The sequence below is a fragment of the Megalobrama amblycephala genome, linkage group LG1 (assembly GCF_018812025.1).
Source record: "Megalobrama amblycephala isolate DHTTF-2021 linkage group LG1, ASM1881202v1, whole genome shotgun sequence".
NCBI classification, from domain to species: Eukaryota; Metazoa; Chordata; class Actinopteri; order Cypriniformes; family Xenocyprididae; genus Megalobrama; species Megalobrama amblycephala.
Genome location: NC_063044.1, coordinates 18,903,965 through 18,923,874, shown reverse-complemented (window position 1 = coordinate 18,923,874; position 19,910 = coordinate 18,903,965). Strand labels below are relative to the sequence as shown.

Here is a 19,910-nt window from a genome sequence, read left to right as displayed (position 1 = left end):
AAGTAAATGTGGTTGTCATTTCCAAACAGTGTTGCCATAAAAACATAAGTGGTTTCGCATTGGTGTTGCACACAGCAAATTGGACAATTTGAAATATTATTGTAAATTGACTTTTCATCAACTTTGGTAGGCTGTACAAGGAAATAACTGTAATTGGCTTCGCGTTTTCTGCAGGAAAGTGATATCTAGTGATCTGGTGGAGGAAGAGACAACTGGTGAGCCACATGAATTTTGTCAAAGAGCCACATGTGGCTTGCAAGCCATTGGTTCCTGACCACTGGATTTGAAACTATTGTGTGTGTTGCATGCTTTGTTAGTTAGTCTAACCCCCAGAACAATACCAGACCCCCTAAGACCCATACCAAGACTAAACAACTCAAGGCCCAGATCCAGACCAAGAGTTGGCCAAATTTTACAGTTTTTTTCAATTGCTAACAAGCATTTAGCAATACTTATAGTACTTTTTCTAAACTCTTAACACAGCAACACACATACATCACACATGTGGCCAAATAGTTAATTTTCTGCCCAAAACCATATTTTGTTATATAAACACAAACTCTACATTTCAAAACGCTAAAAACCTTTTTCAACATATACTAACTCTATCAAAACACAGCAAACCTGATTCAAAATCGAGTCGTTCTGTCAAAACATAGCACTAGTTTTCTATTCAACATGAACATATAGTCAATCAAAGCGCAATGACTGTCAAAATACTAACAGTTGATGGCATTATGAAAACTGCATTACTTGTCATGTTTCGGTTCTAACTGGAGAAAATATGAAATCCATTGTTTTTATAATTCAGTTTCCTTTTACTACAGTAATAGTATAATGCATGTAAGCCATTCTACATTTTGGTTGAGTGTTGAATGTGTGCATTCTTGGCAACAGAAGTGAGTCATTATTTTATAGAATGTGCGGTAGAAAAAGAGAAGAAGAAAGTAACAGAATTGCTCAGGGCAGCTACTGGTCAGATGTGTCCCCTATGCAGAACTTCAGTGTTCCCCTTGGTTGAAATCTCTTTCTGGGGTTGGGTGTGTGGTGTTGATGTTGCCCCCATAGAGGGTGGGATGGTGTCTCCTTGGTAGTTGATGCCCTACACAGACCACATATTCTGCATATATGGAACAGTGGTAGTGGAATCGTTGTAGTAAAAGCTTTACATGAAGCTTGTACTGAAATGAAAACATGAAATTGCTGCCATTGATCAACAACAAATCCAACATACATGGCCTTTGGTTACTGTTGAAGCTTTTTTCCACCACAGAATAAAAAAAAGTATAAAAGGTAATTGTGACTTTTTATCTCACAATTCTATTTTATTATTTTGCAATTGTGAATTACATCTCACAATTCTGACTTTTTCCCCTCAGAATTGTGATATATAAACTATAGGAAGTGAGTTTTAAAAAGTCAGAATTGTGAGATAAAAAGACATAATTACCTTTTTTATTTTCTATTCATGGCAGAAATAAGCTTTCATAGGTTCCACGTGTAAGTGAAAAAAACAGAGATGCACAGTCCAGCATTCTTCCTCCTCTCCCATACCTCTTCTTCTCCCTTGTCCTGATCCAACTTCTCCTTTCCTCCTTCATCTATTCTATTCTTGCTCCTCTGTGTTGTTCTTCCTCCACACTGAACAAATCCGATTCAAAGAGTCCTATTTTACTGTGTGTGTCCATGTAATGGAAAGAAGTTCAACCCCTGACTATACTTCCAACTGAGATTGGAATCTGCTATTTCTCAATATTTCAGTGATCTGCTAATTAAAAATGCTTATCAATTGTTTCAGTATTTGTTTTATATATTTTTTTCAATACATTTGAGCTGCTGTTGTTGCAGAATTAGAGGTTTTATCCTATATTTAAAGATTGGAACATTGGGTCTTCATTTCTGACTTGCTGTGTTTAAGCATTTGCAAATAAGATGAGAAAGATCCATGATTTTGGTATGGGGTAAGCTTATATGAAAAGAAAATTTAAGCATTTAAGAAATGTGTTAATTGATTGCATTTTGTGTGAAAACGACATGAATTGTGTTAATGGTGTGGCCACAACAGACAGATGTTCTGCTAAATGTGTTTAGAGTTTTGAAAATGTGACTAAAGAATGGACAAAAGTATGTTAGCAATTGAAAAAAACTGTATATGCAGAGCCATGTTTTTTTTTTTTTTTTTTTCTTCAAATTCTATAACAACTTTGCTGTGGTAAATATCACCTTTAGTTCATTGGAGATACTTTGTCCACCAGCTTTTCAGCAGGGCAGAGCCATACCAAGTTCTAGACCACAAAATCAAGACTCTCTCTCTCTCTCTCTCTCCACAGGGTTTTTTTCGTAGAAGTATCCAGAAAAACATGGTGTACACATGTCACAGGGAAAAGAACTGTATTATCAACAAGGTGACTCGGAATCGCTGTCAATACTGCCGGCTACAGAAGTGCTTCGCTGTGGGGATGTCTAAAGAATGTAAGTGTTAAAAACCTTTATCCAATACATATACAAAACTTCATCTCAGGAGTTTGTCCCTTCAACAGATACATATTTTTTCCCCCACCTTTTCCATCAACTTTCACACTGTGGAGTTATCAGCAATGATATTATTCATTGTAAGTGATTTAGTAACCAAAAATATTGCACTGTAATATGCAATTGTCAATAAAATGTTGTGCCCTTTGTCTTTGAGATTCATTTAAGAGCTTTAACTGTTTTGTCCTTTTTTATAGTCAGCATAACTCGACTCATGTGAAGTCACAGCAGTTTTGTCAGAGGTGAGATGTGTTGGTAGCCCTGTTTAGTGCACTGTCCCATATTGTATTTCAACCCAATTTCGCCAGTGAATCACCAATGAAACCCAAATTCTTTTGTGCATTGGCTATAACTAGGTGTAAAACTTTTTGAGAATGGTTACATCATCCTACATGAGAATTGTTTTAGTGTGACATTAAATGGGTCCTGTATAAAATAAGAACAACTGAAATTTCTTTATAATCACAATTGCTTCTCTTAGATAGCAATGAGATTTTACGAGTTCACATATCCATATAATTAAATGGAGTAAAGTTATGCGTATTTGGCGTGCTGTCCAGGGAGAGGGCTCCGAGCTCGGAATTTTGGCCCGAACCCAGAGTACTCCCCCCGGTGTGGTAAAAGTAGATAGAACTTTAAGTGAGGAGATGGGGTGGAGGAGGGATGCTGATAAACTCTCAGATGAACAGAAGTCAGTCTGCTGAATTTATACCTTTTGACATTGGTTGAGTTGATTAACTGAATGCTCTCCACCTGTGCTAATTAGGTTAATTATCTGAACTTGCTCCTCCCGAATTTTGTTAATAAAACATCATTAAATGCAGCACGTTATTCATGAGAATAAGACCATAGTAAACTCGCATGTGTCTCCTCTAGTTTTAAAGTAGTAGATCTCAAAAATGTCTCAAGCTTACTTCCTTCCTCTTTTAGTCAATGTTCAATTTGATTGGTTGCTTTGAAGCTATACCTGCCTGAAACCAGACAGCTTTTAAGTGCACTAATTTTTTTCTTTAAAAAACATTTAATTGCTAAGCTCAATGTTTATCCCACTCAAAACCCTTACAGAAAAATGACTTGAGAATTTAAAAACATTAAGGCATAAAACTGCAACATTTGTATAGTTTTGCTCTGGGGTTATAAAACAAAAAGAAATGTGATTATTTGAACCTGGATAATATTCTATATGTAGCAAGTTCTTCATAGGAATCTATATGTAATGATTTCTTACATTAACCATTATCCCATTGAGTGGTTACTTAATTAAATATGTATGTGTTCACTTGAAAATGGACAAAAACAATGTTACAGTTCACAAGGATTCCAGTGTATCACTTTTTTCACCCGGAGTCGAACTGCAAATGTACCACTATGGCAAAATGTACGCATCATTGCTTTAAATTCAGAGTACTGCCATTCAAGTCATCTAAAGCAGTTTGCATTTTACACATTATTGCTGTTGTTTGATTGCATCAGCGCTTATGGCTCAGGTCGACTTCACACTCCATTTGGTGCAGGAAAAGAGATGATTCCATGCTCTTCTTCTGAATAAAAGAGCAATAAATACAGCAACATCACGGTCATCCTTCCATTTCCTGCTTTTTAGCACACTGGATGCAATTGACTCATTGAAGTTGAATAAGTACAGTAATGGCCAAAAGTGGTGTCTGGATGGGATATTTGTTTTTAATTATAAAAATATGAGGAAATATATTTTATATTTCTTTAAATATTTTAAGTATGGGAGAAGAACAAAACACTAAACTTGGTTAAGGTATTTATCTGATAAAATTATTTGACAAAAAGGCAAAATACAGTTATGGGTTTTATTTTACCATGCAAAAACATGCATAGAAAAACCAAAAGCTCACACGAAAAAACATGCATTGACTACAACTGTTAGGATTATGCTTGTTTGTTTCTGTTCTTGTGACCTAGTTTTCAAGTCTGTGTCTTTCGCATTCGGTTCAACTGTTCTTAATTAATTAGCTCATTAGTTTCCTCATTTGTTCGGGTATACTCCCTGTTTGGTTCAGTTCTATGTCTGGTCTTGTTGTTGTTTAGTGCAGTGTTTCCCAACCCTGTTCCTGAAGGCACACCAACAGTACACATTTTGAATGTCTCCCTTTTCTGAACCATATATTTCTGGTCTTGGAGTTTCTAATAACGAACTGATGAGTTGAATCAGGTGTGTTTGATTAGGAAGATTTGGAAAATGTGTACTGTTAGTGTGCTTCCAGGAACAGGGTTGGGAAACACTGGTTTAGTGGATATGTTTACCTGTTCTCCTTATGTTTCTTTTACGTGGATTTATTAAAGTCTGTTGATTCTGTATGCTCCTTTGTTGTGAACTCATTTATACTGCTACATATGTGACAAAAGACTAGACCAGTCCAAGGCACACCTTCCAGTGAGTGGTTCAAAGGAGGATTTTGCCGCATTTGTGGAGCGGGTGCTGGTTCATAACAGATTGGCTTTCACCATCTGCCACTTCCCTGCTGCTGTGAATAAGCTAAATTTGGACTAGGCTAATGTTTTGGATTTATTTTAGGAAATATTACATTTAAATGCCCCGTTACCGCAGGTCCCGTTCAGTCCAGAGTTTCCTGTGTTTCCAGAGTGGCTGCCCAAACTCCCTCTTCCACCTCCTCTACTAAATCCAGCTGATTCATCCGCCCTTCCTTTGCTGGTTCCTGTTAGTCCCTCGGCTCATCCACAGTTGGCCCCCTGCAGTGTGGAGGATTCGCCTCTGGTCTTACAGTTCCCATCTTCGCCTGATCGTGAGGATCCCCCATCTCTGCCTCCAGCCACAGAGCCCCAGGACTCAGCTCCACCATGGCCCGTCATCCCACCAGCTCCACCAGGCTCCCTCGTTCCCCCGTCTCCGCCTTAGTCAGATGTCACCCTTGCTCCAGCGCAGAGTTCCTGTCTCCTGGTTGCATCTCTGCCCTCCGTCCCTTTGGCTCCAGCGGGCTCTGCCTTTCTGCCAGCTCCACCGTTGTCCTCAGTCGCACTGGCTGCACTGCAGTCTCCATGAGCCGTCAGCTCCGCGTTGGCCCTCCGGACCTGCAGTGTCACCCTGGCTCTGTGTCTCCTCGACTACGTCTGAGTGTCCACCCCCGGCAGAGGACGCGCCTTTCAAGAGGGGGCGTAATGTTAGGATTATGCTTTATGTTTGTTTCTGTTCTTGTGACTTAGTTTTCAAGTCTGTATCTTTCTCATTCAGTTCACCTGTTCTTAATTAATTGGCTCATTAGTTCCCTCATTTGTTCTTATTCTTTGTCTGGTCTTGTTGTTGTTTAGTGGATGTGTTTGCCTGTTCTCCTTGTGTTTCTCCTACATGGATTTATTAACCCTCTGAGTTCTGCTGGATCTTTTCCTCATGACAGCAGAAACCATTTAAAATGCTCTGTAATTTTTGGCCATACAGATTAGTGTAAGACATCATTATAAAATATAAAGAGTCTACTTTTATTTGTGTACACAAAATAACAACAAAATTGTGTTTTTGTAAAATAAAGAAACTAAACAGTGTGCGCTTTCAGCTGTCTCTGTCTCCGCGAGAAACTTTCTGAAACACGTCTGAATAATGAACTGAAACAGCTAATACTTATCACACAGACATGAGAGAAATGTCTTTAGAAAGCTTGAAGTGTCTACTTTTAAATGTAGTAAGTCCTAGTGAAAATGAATATTCTGTTTATTTAGTCCTTATGAAACTAATGAGAGGTACAGTCTTCTCTGCCTGGCTTCATTATCTGTAATGTGACCACACCCATGGGCAGCACAGCCTTTGACTTGCAAATCGTCCACGTGTGAGGCACGCTAACCTGTAAACGCCCCCATCACCTCAAAATAAAGCATCAGCTTCATCGTGATTCCTCTGCTTTTCATCTAGTTTGGAAGACATGCTGTGAGTTTACCTTAAATTTACCTCGGAAGAAGAAGAACGCGATTGATATCCAGCGGAGGTAAGTCAATTATACCCACTTACATTAGTAAACGTGTTATTGTTATAAACTGTAACATGTTAGAATGTTTATACAGTGTTTACTGTGAAATACTGCGTTCATGAATATCTGCTCAAACATATGTTTATATTGCGCTAAGTAAACAATGTTTCATAAAGTAAATGTTCTTTATAAGTCACTTTGTGACTTTGTAAGTCACTTACGATATGCATTTGAAAAGCAAAACACGCTCACTTCATAACGTCATGATTAAGGCTTGACATTAATGGCTCGTTTCCACTGAGCGGTACGGTTCAGTTCGGTACGGTACGGTACGCAATTTTTGCCGTTTCCATTGTCAAAAGTTGTGAATGGTACCCTAATTCTGAACCGTACCGTACCACTTTTTTGGGACCCTTTCGTTGGGGTACCAAGCACAACAGTACCGTACCAAAAGGGTGGAGCTACACTCTGCAGAACGTTGATTGGTTGACAGAGAATCGTCACTTGCACGTGCTACAAGGGGAATGACAACACAAGAGGCGCCACACACAAATGTTCAGGCAACGCATGCATTGATTATCTTCACTTCATGTAGGCTATATAACAAAACAAAATATAAAACACAACCCTGCCTATTTTCGTTTTTATTTAAAAAAATATGAAACCTATTAATATGTGGTTCAGGCAATATGGGCATGTACTCTGATTATCTTCACTGTACGTAGCCTATAATAAAATGAATTAAGACAAAACAACCTTCTCTTTTTGTTAAAAGTCAGTTTTAATTATCAATAATAACCATTATAAAAGTATAAGTATAAAATATGACAAGTTATACAATAAGTGTCACAGACACGTCAGGTTCCAACGTCACCCAATCACAGCGCGCACCTTCTCCAGAATACTGATCACCGCCACCTGCACCTCATCACTCTCCTCATCAACAGCACTATAAAGCACTCACGCACACAGCACTCCACGTCCGGTCTCGTTTGCATACCCTACATGTTTATGCTTACCTCAAGGACTCCGCTTCGCATACCTACCTGTCTCCATTGTGTCGATTCCCATTGTGTGCCTCGTCTGCTCCGTGAGTGTGTTCCCGTCAGCTTCCAAGTGCTCCAGCGATCTCCAGTCTCCAGCGTCTAACTCCCTGCAAAGAAAAGGACAGTAACTATCCCACTTGTTATCAGTTCAAGTCAAACTACTACCAGTTCTCTCACCTGTTTCATTCTCCTTGCTCTCCTGTGGTCAAAATAAAGACTGTGTTACACTATACCTGTGTCTGTCCTCCGTCTACTGTAACAGAAGACCGGACCAACACCGTTGACCCAGGATGAGCCAACCCGACCCCTTTCAGGATTTGGTGGATGCGCTCCGGCGCACGCTGACCGTCCATCCATCGCCACCATCTCCAGTTCCTCCATCTTCACGTGCACCAGCACCAGCTAGCCCCACAGAGCACGTCAACACACCTCCTTCACTGCCGCCGTACGCCAGTCCCATGGCCAAACCGGCGCCCTACTCAGGATCGGCGGAGGATTGCAGCGGGTTCCTGCTGCAATGCACACTGGTCCTGGAGATGCAGCCGCACCTGTACCCGAGTGACACGCCAAAATAGCGTTCATTATCTCTCAGCTCAGCGGCAAAGCATTGAAGTGGGCCGATTCCATCTGGTCCCAGCAGGGCGCTGTAACCCAATCCTACTCTTCGTTTATTTCCCACTTCCGGGAGGTATTCGGGAAACCCATCACAGACTCTTCAGCTGGTGAGAAACTCTATAATTTGAGACAAGAATCTATGTCCATTTATGATTATGCTTTGCAATTCAGAACGCTTGCGGCCCTCAGCGGATGGAACGAACAAGCCCTGATAACGAACTACCGGCAAGGATTGGAACCTCAGGTGCGGCTGCAACTCGCTGCATGCGAGGACAACATCGGCCTAGAAAAGTTCATCCAGCTCTCCATCCGCTGCGCCACTCGCATGCAGGTGTGCCTCCAAGAGCACCAGGACCAGTTCTTCTCCACCGTGCCACTCTGCCGATCCGAACCCGTCAGCACTCCAGAACCAGCGCAAGAACCCATGGATGTAGTAAACTCTCGTCTATCCTATGAAGAACGCCGCCGCCGCCTCACCCTTCGTCTCTGTCTCTACTGTGGTGAACCGGGGCATGTGATTGCAGCATGCCCCACACGACCGCCTCGACCCCTGGTGAGTGCCATTATTCCTGCTACTCGTAAAATGAAACCACTCACTACTGCCGTCAATCTTACTGCCGCCAATGTTTCCCTTACAGTGGTCGCGCTCATCGACTCGGGGTCCGCCGGCAACTTCATCTCTGGTGCCCTCTGTCATCAACTCCGTATCAAGACCTCTCCGTCTCCGACCATCTACAAGATCTGCTCCATAACCAGCCGACCCCTGAGCCGTAAGCACGTCCGCTCCGTGGCAGGTCCTGTTAACATTCAAGTTGGACTTCTACATCAAGAAGAGGCGCATCTGCTGGTTCTGGAGGACTCCACCGCTGACGTGGTTCTGGGGCGCCCCTGGTTGGAGCAGCACAATCCGACCATCTCCTGGAAGACGGGCGAAGTCCTGAAGTGGGGCGACACTTGCTTCAAGCACTGTTTGACGGATCTGCCAGTTCCACCAATTTCCTCACCTGATCTCTCTCTCTGCGCCACGTCCATCGAAAGTCCTGTTGAACAACGTTCTGTTGAAATCCCCGAGTGTTACGCCCCCTTCAGTGACGTATTTTGCCCTCAGCGGGCTTCCAAGCTGCCTCCACACCGGCCATGGGATTGTGCCATCGACCTGCTTCCGGGTGAACCAGTGCCCAAGGGAAAGATCTACCCTCTTTCCATCCCGGAGGAGAAGGCCATGGAGGATTACATCAAGGAAGCCCTCGCCCAAGGTTACATCAGGCCGTCTACTTCCCCTGCTGCTTCCAGTTTCTTCTTTGTGGCTAAAAAGGACGGAGGCTTGCGGCCCTGTATTGACTACCGAGCACTCAACAAAATAACTGTGAAATTCCGTTACCCCCTTCCTCTCGTCCCAGCGGCCCTAGAACATCTCCGTGGTGCCACTGTGTTCACAAAGTTGGACCTCCGCAGCGCGTACAACCTCATCCGGATACGTGAGGGGGACGAGTGGAAGACCGCCTTCATCACCCCTACTGGCCACTACGAGTACTTGGTCATGCCGTATGGACTAGTCAACGCCCCCTCCGTATTCCAGGACTTCATTCATGAGGTGCTCCGGGAGTTTCTCCACCGGTTTGTCCTGGTCTACATAGACGACATTCTCATCTACTCCCGGAGCCAGGCCGAACATCGGCAACACGTTGCGGAGGTCCTCACCCGCCTTCGCCAATACCATCTGTTCCTCAAGGCCGAAAAATGCACTTTCCTTCAACCTTCCGTTTCATTCCTGGGATATAACATCGACCACAGTGGCATCCGGATGGACGAGAGGAAGGTGGAATCCATAACCAACTGGCCAGAACCCACCACCATAAAAGAACTCCAGCGTTTCCTCGGTTTCTCAAATTTCTACAGACGTTTCATCAAAGGTTACAGCTCTATCGCCCATCCACTCACCAGTTTACTCCGCAACCAGCCCAAGTTTCTGTCCTGGACCCCGGCAGCCACCAACGCCTTCAACCAGCTCAAAGAAGCCTTTACCACCGCTCCCTTACTCGTACATCCTGACCCAGAGAAACAATTCATTGTTGAAGTGGACGCGTCTACCACTGGAGTGGGAGCGGTGTTATCGCAGCAGCAGGGGACCCCAAGTAGACTCCATCCATGCGCCTTCTTCTCCCGCATGCTCAGCCCGGCGGAAGTCAACTATTCCATCGGAGACAGGGAACTTCTAGCGGTCAAGCTTGCCTTGGAAGAGTGGAGGCATTGGCTGGAGGGAGCCAAACATGCTTTCCTAGTATTAACGGATCACAAAAACTTGGAGTACCTTCGCTCTGCGAAAAGATTGAACCCTAGACAAGCTCGCTGGGCCATGTTTTTCTCCCGCTTTAACTACACGATCTCCTTCCGCCCTGGTACGAAGAATGTAAAAGCGGATGCTCTCTCCCGTCTACATGCCCCTGAGGAAAAGACTGAGGAACCAGAACCCATCATTCCTAGCTCCCTCATCGTGAGCCCCATAACATGGTCAGAAGAGACCATTCCCTCCTCCAATGCCTCCACTAACCCTCCGCCAGGCTTGCTCTATCTTCCACGGACACGACGCACTCCCACCATTCACTCAGCCCACACGTCACTTGGCACTGGTCACCCGGGGGCCAATGAGACCCTCTCGTTGCTGAAAGAACGCTTCTGGTGGCCAGGGATGGCGGCCGACGTCAGAAGGTACGTGCAGGGCTGCAGGGAGTGTGCCATCTCCAAGTCTCCTCGTCATCTGCCAGCTGGTCACACCTAGGAGTGGACTTCATATCTGATCTTCCTGTCTCAGACGGATACACCACCATCCTAGTTGTTGTGGACCGGTTCTCAAAGTCATGTCGTTTAATTCCACTTCCTGGATTGCCTACTGCAATGGAGACCGCCGAAATACTCTTCAACCAAGTCTTCAGATATTTCGAATTCCAGAGGATATCGTCTCCGACCGAGGGCCTCAGTTCATATCCCGTGTATGGAAGTCCTTCTACTCACTCCTAGGTGTGGCCATCAGCCTAACATCTGGATATCACCCCCAGTTGAACGGGCAGATGGAAAGGAAGGTTCAGGAGATTGGCCGCTTCCTCCGTACCTTCTGTCATGACCACCAGGACTCTTGGAACCAGTTCCTGGGTTGGGCCGAGTACGCCCAAAACTCTCTCCGACAGTGAACTACTGGGCTTACACCGTTTCAATGCGTACTCGGTTACCAACCCCCACTGTTCCCCTGGGATGGGGAACCCTCCAACGTTCCGGCAGTGGATTACTGGTTCCGAGAGAGCGAGAGGGTCTGGGACTCAGCACACCACCAGCTGCAACGAGCCCTGCGCAGACGCAGAATGGTAGCCGACCTCCGACGTTCCAACACCCCGGTCTTCCAGCCTGGTCAGATGGTCTGGCTATCCACCCGTGACATCAGACTGCGTCTGCCCTGCAGAAAGCTGAGTCCCAGGTTCATTGGCCCATTCCCCATCGTCAAGCAGGTCAACCCGGTCACCTATCAACTCCGCCTTCCACAAGGGTACCGTATACATCCAACTTTCCATGTGTCACTCCTCAAAGCCCACCATCCCTCTGTTCTTCTCACAGGACCTGACGTGGCTCCCGCCGAACCCCCCCCTTCCACTCATCCTGGAGGACGGAGCTGCGTACGAGGTTCGAGAGATCTTGAACTCCCGGCGTCGTGGTGGTCAGCTTGAATACTTGGTGGATTGGGAAGGATATGGTCCCGAAGAACGCTCCTGGGTCCCAAGGAACGACATCTTAGATCCCAGTTTACTCCAAACCTTCCACGACAGTCACCCTGAGAAACCGGCACCGCGGGGAAGAGGACGACCACCACGGCGTCGGGGTTCTCGGCCCTCTGGAGCGGGCCGTGGAGGGGGGGATACTGTCACAGACACGTCAGGTTCCAACGTCACCCAATCACAGCGCGCACCTTCTCCAGAATACTGATCACCGCCACCTGCACCTCATCACTCTCCTCATCAACAGCACTATAAAGCACTCACGCACACAGCTCTCCACGTCCGGTCTCGTTTGCATACCCTACATGTTTATGCTTACCCTTAAGGACTCCGCTTCGCATACCTACCTGTCTCCATTGTGTCGATTCCCATTGTGTGCCTCGTCTGCTCCGTGAGTGTGTTCCCGTCAGCTTCCAAGTGCTCCAGCGATCTCCAGTCTCCAGCGTCTAACTCCCTGCAAAGAAAAGGACAGTAACTATCCCACTTGTTATCAGTTCAAGTCAAACTACTACCAGTTCTCTCACCTGTTTCATTCTCCTTGCTCTCCTGTGGTCAAAATAAAGACTGTGTTACACTATACCTGTGTCTGTCCTCCGTCTACTGTAACAATAAGAAATAAAGACAAGCAAACAATTTAGTCAAATGTACAGCGTGCGCACTACAACGGTAAAGTAAAATAAATATAAAAAGTTATAAAACTTTGCTTTGCCCTCAGCAAAAACGATTTGCCCGGGAACAAATTATAAATTCATGAGACCAAAGATTGCCCGTTATACACAAGATGAATGATATATTTTTAACCACTACAGAGACATCTGAGCCAGCGGCAAATTTCAGAAGGACTAGCCGAGATACAGCTGCTCTCGGCTGCGTACATTAGCACCAAGCGCCCGGTGATCGCCTGGATCTCACAACTCCGACAACGTCAGATCAAATTTTCAAATAGGCGCTATCTTTATAAATAAACCACAGATTTCAGGTTTAAACAACTACATTCTCACCTGAAAAACTTTTAAAACTACATTTCATGACACAATAAAATAGTTTTTAAATTATTAAACGAGGCATAACACCCGCCAAATGCGGGTAGATTTCAGCTGTGGTGGGTAAGACAGCCACTCCCACTAGCCACATTAGCGGGTTGAATATAATTTCAGCCTACAGCCAAATGAAAGGTAGCTATGCTCGTTGTAGCACAAATTACAATCCGATCACAATTCTTTATCGATTAACTTGCAGTTAGTGAAGGCGGGATCGACGGAATTGAGCTGAATGACACACAACAGAAGCGCTCTCTCGAGTGTGCTCTCTCTCTGTCGCATGCATGATCAGATCTCCTTGCGCCTGAATGGTCAAATGGTCAAATACACGAGCACACAGATGTCATAATGTCCATCGTCTGGAGTATCTCACATGGATACAGTCGGTTATGGCTTAAGTGCATGTAAACAGGTGGGTAAAAAACTGGAAATGTGTCAGTGTATTACGTACATGCATTCAGCAATCTGTATGTCATTAATGTTAATCAAACAACAAAAGATGTTAAATAAATGTTAACTAAACCTACTGTATCTGAAAAAGAATTTAGGCTATTTAATTTACTATTGTATTTGAAATTTGCTAATTTGCTTCTTTGTTCTTTTTATATAGCCTAACAAAAACAACTTATACAATTATAAAATGTATCATATTATGGTCATATTACCCACCCCTTGTCCACCCGTACATACAAGCTGATATACCATGTAGGCCTAGTCTTGATTTAGGTGGTTAATCTGCATTTGAAAGTTTGAAAGGGTTTTAAATCTAGCTAATCATGTAAAATGACTCAAAATCAAGTAATTTTAGCATGCCAAAGTCAACTTTAATCATATAAAATGTAATTTCACAACAGCAAAATTGTGGCCAGTGAAAATGCTGAGTGGCTAGTAACTTTGGAAAACCACAAGCCACATTGGCTGGTGAGCAAAAAAAGTTAATGTCAAGCCCTGGTCATAATTATAATCATTATTATTTTCATTTGGGATCTGAAGTGGCTTCTTATCATAGAATGAGGCAGACAGTATATTATTTTGAAGTATTCTAATAAATTAATGCAATGAGTTGCATCATAAATATACATTATTCTAATGAAAATATCCAACATGGCTTGAAGAACACAGATAAACGATATACTCTCACAGATTGTGTTCTTCTTTTTATTCAGTGATAGTGATATCACTACAGTGATAGTTGTATTATGGATATCCTTGAACAGCATGTTATTTTACTTCTGTGGGGCATATTTGGACTTTCTGCATGAGGCGCCCTACGGCTTCCAGTATGAATTAAACATACATAATATTTATAATGATTTATAGTAATAGGCCGCCTGCTTTTTTGCCCAAAAAATAAACGTTTTCTGTAAAGTAAAACAATTATTATTATTATTTTATGCAGCCCTACAAGTAGGTACAACAAACCTGGTGTTCTTTATAGTTTATGTGCATTTTAAATCACAATTTTAACCAGAAAAATCACAATTAGATGCAGCCCTAGTTGCTTCTGATATCAGCATGTTCACAGTTGTTTTGTTGTTGTTTTTTACAGGAACCAGGTGCCACTGATGAGTCATGTTGAAACTGGTTTTCTCTAAGAGCACTGTACCAACATCAGTAAACTGCACTACATGAGCATGGTAAAATGAAGAAGAAAAAAACACCTTGGAAATGACATATATGTTGAACAGGAACTGTTTCAGGAATGGCACAAAGGTGTGTGACTGTTCAAGTCTCTGTCTTTAGATAAGTATGCTCAATAATGTGCCTTTTTGGCCTTTGTTTTGTATATTTGGATTATGTTGTGTTGTAAATAAAATACATTCATTTAAAAAGCCATTCTTTTAAATCTCCTCACATTCTTTGTTCTAGTTCCATCGCAGTCCTATTCAGCTGATAGGCCCATTAGGGGAGGGTCTTTGTCTTCCCAGGAAACACATCATTATTCATGATAATTCACGCCCTCCCCGCATACAGCCTTCTGACACAAAACATGTTTTTTAAAATCAGTTTATTGTTTAATGTGAATGAGTGGGATTCATTTTGAAGCAAAAAATATAGCCTACATCATACATTTTTCAAAAGTCTTGTGAACAAATGTTCAATATGGGATTTGTGGCCTTATTTCAGTGACTTAAAAATATATACTTTTTTCACAAAAAATGCATAAACATTATTTCTCAAAACTACAAACTTTTACATACATGCTGCTCATATATTTTTGTAGCAGAGTTTGTGCTGAATACAGTGTAAATCAGACTTTAGCCATGAAAATGTTAAAAATAACAAAAACAAGCACAAATGTCAGGGCATGTCAAAACACCTCCAGGGCCCAGAGGGATAAAGACTGTTGATTTTGTATTCTCCTTCGTTGTGAGTTTATTTATACAGCCACAGCATGACAACAAAATAATCAGTTAATAATAATTTGTTGGTTCTCTCTTGTAATTACATGTTCATAATTTCTTTATATGACCACCCCACCAAAAGTATGTCCTCACAATTTGGCATGTTTCATTGCATTACCGCAAATAAAACAACTGACTCCAAGCACAGCAACACAATATGCATACAAAATCTTTAACATATTTTTTAGTGATATTTGAATAAAGGGTAAAGATGTCAATTTTCTTAGGCCAGACCACTTTTGGCTATTACTATATGTAGCAGCTCAGTCATAGATATAGATGGACCTCAGTTGAAAGGCCTGTTTTACACAAAAATTCAGCAAAAATAAAATGTGTTTGCATGTGGTTTGTGTTCAGACCAATGCAAAAAAAAAAAAAAAAAAAAAGCAGTACACAAGAACAGTGGGATAATATGCTATTTACTATCAGGATGGTGATATCGCAGATCTTTCCATGACACCTGCTTGTCATGGAGAAGGACCAAAGTCAGACACAATTAACAGATTTTTTTTATTCGCAATTATGTTTATCAGGCAACACCAAATACAAGAGCTATTCACTGTTACCTTGCAAAATTGTATGCTTTGGGCACATGACCAACAGTGCAACACTTACTGGTTGGCCAGTTTCATTCGCTGTGTGATGGAAAAGAGATTAAAACACCTTTCCATAAAAAAAATTGCATCACATTATTATTACTATTATTATACATTTTATTTATAGGCGCCTTTCATGACACTCTGGGACACCTTACAAATTCCATAAAACAATGAGATTAAACAATAAAGCCAATACAACAAACAGACATTGAAATCACATAAAAGCCTGCCTAAACAAATACGTTTTAAGACTAGACCGGAAGACTTGAACTATTGCGAACTTCTACAGGAAGGTAGTTCCATAAATGGGGACCCGCATAACCAAAAGCTCGTGACCCCATGGAAGTTGACCAAGTGTGTGGGAGAACAAGAGTAAGTGCTGAAGCCGATCTTAGATTGCGGAAAGGAGTGTGTATATGAAAATCTAGAAGATATGAAGGAGCCAAATTGTTAAGTGCTTTATAAGTTAAAAGTAAATTTTTAAAATTTACATGGAATTTAACTGGGAGCCAATGCAAATTTTGTAAAACAGGAGAGATAGGTTCAGAGATAGAAGTTTTGGTAATAACTCGAACAGCGGCATTTTTTACCAACTGTAATTTGTGAAGAGATTTGGAAGGAAGCGCATAAAACAAAGCTTTTACAATCAGAGATAAAAAAAAAAAAAAAAAAAATCAATCGTTTCACTCCGACCCAGCAAGCAATTTTATGTCTATTAGACATCTAATAGCCGTCAAAACATAGCCCGGCCGTCTAGGCTAAAACAAGGCAAAATTTGGGCTGTCAGTGAAAATCTAATAGACGTCTAACCATAACCCAAAAATAGACTAGTCATCAATTAGACGATTATTAGACGACTACATATATGTGTCTAATAGACGGTGAATATGGATCTAGGCTAAAACGAGGCAAAATTTGGGCTGTCAGTGAAAATCTAATAGACGTCTAACCATCACCAAAGAATAGACTAGTCATCAATTAAACGACTATTAGACAACTACATATTTATGTCTAATAGACGGTTAATAAGGGTCTAGGCTACAATAGGGCAAAATTTGGACTGTCAGTGAAAATCTAATAGACGTCTAACCATAACCCAAAATTAGACTAGTCATCAATTACACTACTAATGAATGATTACATCTATACATGCAATAGACAACAAAATAATGGCTAAAGGATTATTTTCACTTAAATATAACAGGTTCTCATAAATGACAATCCGTCCAAACAAATTAAATATAAAAGGTTTTATTTAGAAAAAGAACTCAAGATAATACACAATGATAAAAAATAATAAATTAAATTTTACAAATACAATACAAATAAACATTAAAAGAAAATTACAACGTGTAACATAATAAAAATATAAAACAAATTGACAAAAAAAGTTAAATAAAAATGTTAACAATATTTTTTGGTTTATAAAACAACCTGATTAATTTTCAGTTCCATAAATTCCATGTTTTATGTAAAGCACTTTGAATTACCTTGAACATTGTTGTTGAAATGTGCTAGCCTATACAAAATAAACTTGCCTTGCCATATGAAAAACTCATATTTTTCTTTCATAATGATCAAAAGATTAAAAGATATACAAGGCTTCCATAACAAATAATAGTAGAGTGTTTACCCCCTTGTATTTAGATAATTACAGAGTTTTAGGGCACAAGGAAACACTACAGTACATATGCATGTGTGTTAATTTAACCACGTTTTACTCTGAGTCTGCACTGTTACCCGCTAAAATGTCACGGCATGTACATAAATAATAAACACATGTCAAAATGAAAAACACAGATACTTACAAGACCAAAAGCAGGAAAGAATTTGCTTTAACATTTGCTGTTGCTTGCTCCCCGTCTCCAACAGTTGTAAAATGCGGAAATGTTTATCGCGAGATCTGGCAACAGTGATCGAGAGCTAACGTTCAAGTCTCGCGTTGCCAATGGTCATGTCTCAGTAGAGCCACAGTTGCCATCTAGCGGTTGAGAATTGTAAATTTTTATTTAACTACATATAGACTATGTCATGAAATGCCACTTAAACCTTGTAGAAATCGTTGACATTGCGAACATGTGAGATATCAACCATCGCAAGCACTTCCTGTCCAAAAACTACAATAAATCAGGATTGACTATAGGTGGGCTACAAACAGCCGGTCTGACTACGAGCTAAATTGTGGCTACGCACAGCCTACACAATATAACATGTCAAAGATGTGCAACCAAACACCTTGTAATCACTGTTGACTTCACTTACATGATGCAATATCATACAAATCGCAAGTTATTTTGGCAAAAACGACATGTAACCAAAGCAAAGATTATTTTGGCTAAAAGTGGGTTACACATAGCCGGACTATATCGGGTCTATAGTTAACCGAGACGGTGAAATGACGGCTATTGCTTGCTGGGGAGCAGAATCTGTATTTTAACGTTTCTGTTCCAGCATTCCTTCTGTATTATTAACGTTCCGAAATTGGTTTGTTTAGAAAAAATGAAGAGTATTTGCCGTCTTAGCCAATAGACCTACCTATCTTTTATAATAAGATTCTGTCCAAATGTAAACCTATTAAACAAAAGGAAAATCTATCAATGGGTTATAAAGTATTTTTTTCAAGATATTTTAAAATGTTTGCTGCATGGTTAAAAATACCGATGCTATTCCTGAAAGGAAAAAAGATATGTCGCGTATACGTCGCATTTTATTATGGCCTAATGTAAGTTATCGGTAGGCCTAAATAAAATAAAATGTATACAAATAGCCTAGCCTATATATAATATATAACATAATGTATGTTTACAAACATTATAATTATGAACAAAACTGCCCTATTTTATTTTACCACAAAACCTCTAAAGTTAACAGCCTATTCAGGCTAAATACACGTCAAGCCAAAACAAATTTTTAAAAAAAATCTCTTTTCTGTTTTAACACCATTCCATTGCTATATTCAAGGCGAAAAACAGGTTTATTTATTAGAATTAAAACTAAATAAGATGCTAAACGAATTAATTTAAAGTGAATCTGAAGCCTACCTTTCACTGTTTCCATTTTCGAGACGAATGCTAAACTATTATTTATTATGTAAGCTTTGTACTTTACTCACATTATCAACATCATTCTTCACATAACAGTATAGTGAGTCGGTGGTCATGGGTGGTAAACGGCAGATTGTATTACAGAATTGAATTGAGCAGTGTAACGTTTTATATGTTTGGTTGATGGCATTTTATTTTAATTATTTAACAGGCTGCGATATCAAGTAAGCAGTGCAAGAATTTGTGCACGCGCATAAGGCACCGGCGCGGCCACTGCATTTCCCCCCCTTCTAAGACAGTAAACTGTAGGCTACTGCGTAATTTATGGTCATACAGATAAAAGCAAGGCATAATTCATACATTTACACTCAAAAGACACTTAAATAACGAAAACAAGCAGAATGTCTGTTTCCTTTCCTAAATCTTTGGAGTGCGCCACAATGAACCATTTTCGTTTTGTTAATCTGTAGACCTAATTATATAATGAAATATCGCGTAGCCTATAGGCCTAATTATTCCCTTATATTGTGTTATGTAGGCCTATAGTTTTATTCTGTTTTCTCTGTTCACAGAAGCGCTGCATGTGCATGATGTGACGCTGTGTGAACTTATGATCTCCTGCAATTTTCGCTGGTTTCAAAACGCACAACAAGCTGCATATTAGCCTACTTGACATTCATTTTCACTTAAATTTAGGCCTAATGCTTGACGGTTGGTGACATATCATCGGAAAAAATAAAGCCAGGGCATTGCCATTGTGACTTACCTAACCTATGATGACTTGACAACTGAGCCTGAGCGCATCAGCACGGGCATTTCACTCACTGTAGAGCCTGAGCGCGGGCATTTCACACACTTTGGATGCATCAGCGTCACATGTGCATAGGCTGTACTATTTGGATTCGTGATTGGTTG

At 41.2% G+C, this 19,910-nt stretch overlaps 1 protein-coding gene across 1 annotated transcript in view; it reads left to right on the top strand.

Moving 5' to 3' along the window:
- Positions 1 to 2,263: 2,263 nt before the first annotated feature.
- Positions 2,264 to 19,910, top strand: part of LOC125265093 (retinoic acid receptor beta-like) — a 93,803-nt gene continuing 76,156 nt past the window's right edge. Inside the window, exon 1 of the mRNA XM_048185081.1 lies at positions 2,264 to 2,472. Within this exon, the coding sequence (XP_048041038.1) occupies positions 2,361 to 2,472 (112 nt within the window). The 5' untranslated portion in view covers positions 2,264 to 2,360. The remainder of the gene's footprint in view (positions 2,473 to 19,910) is intronic.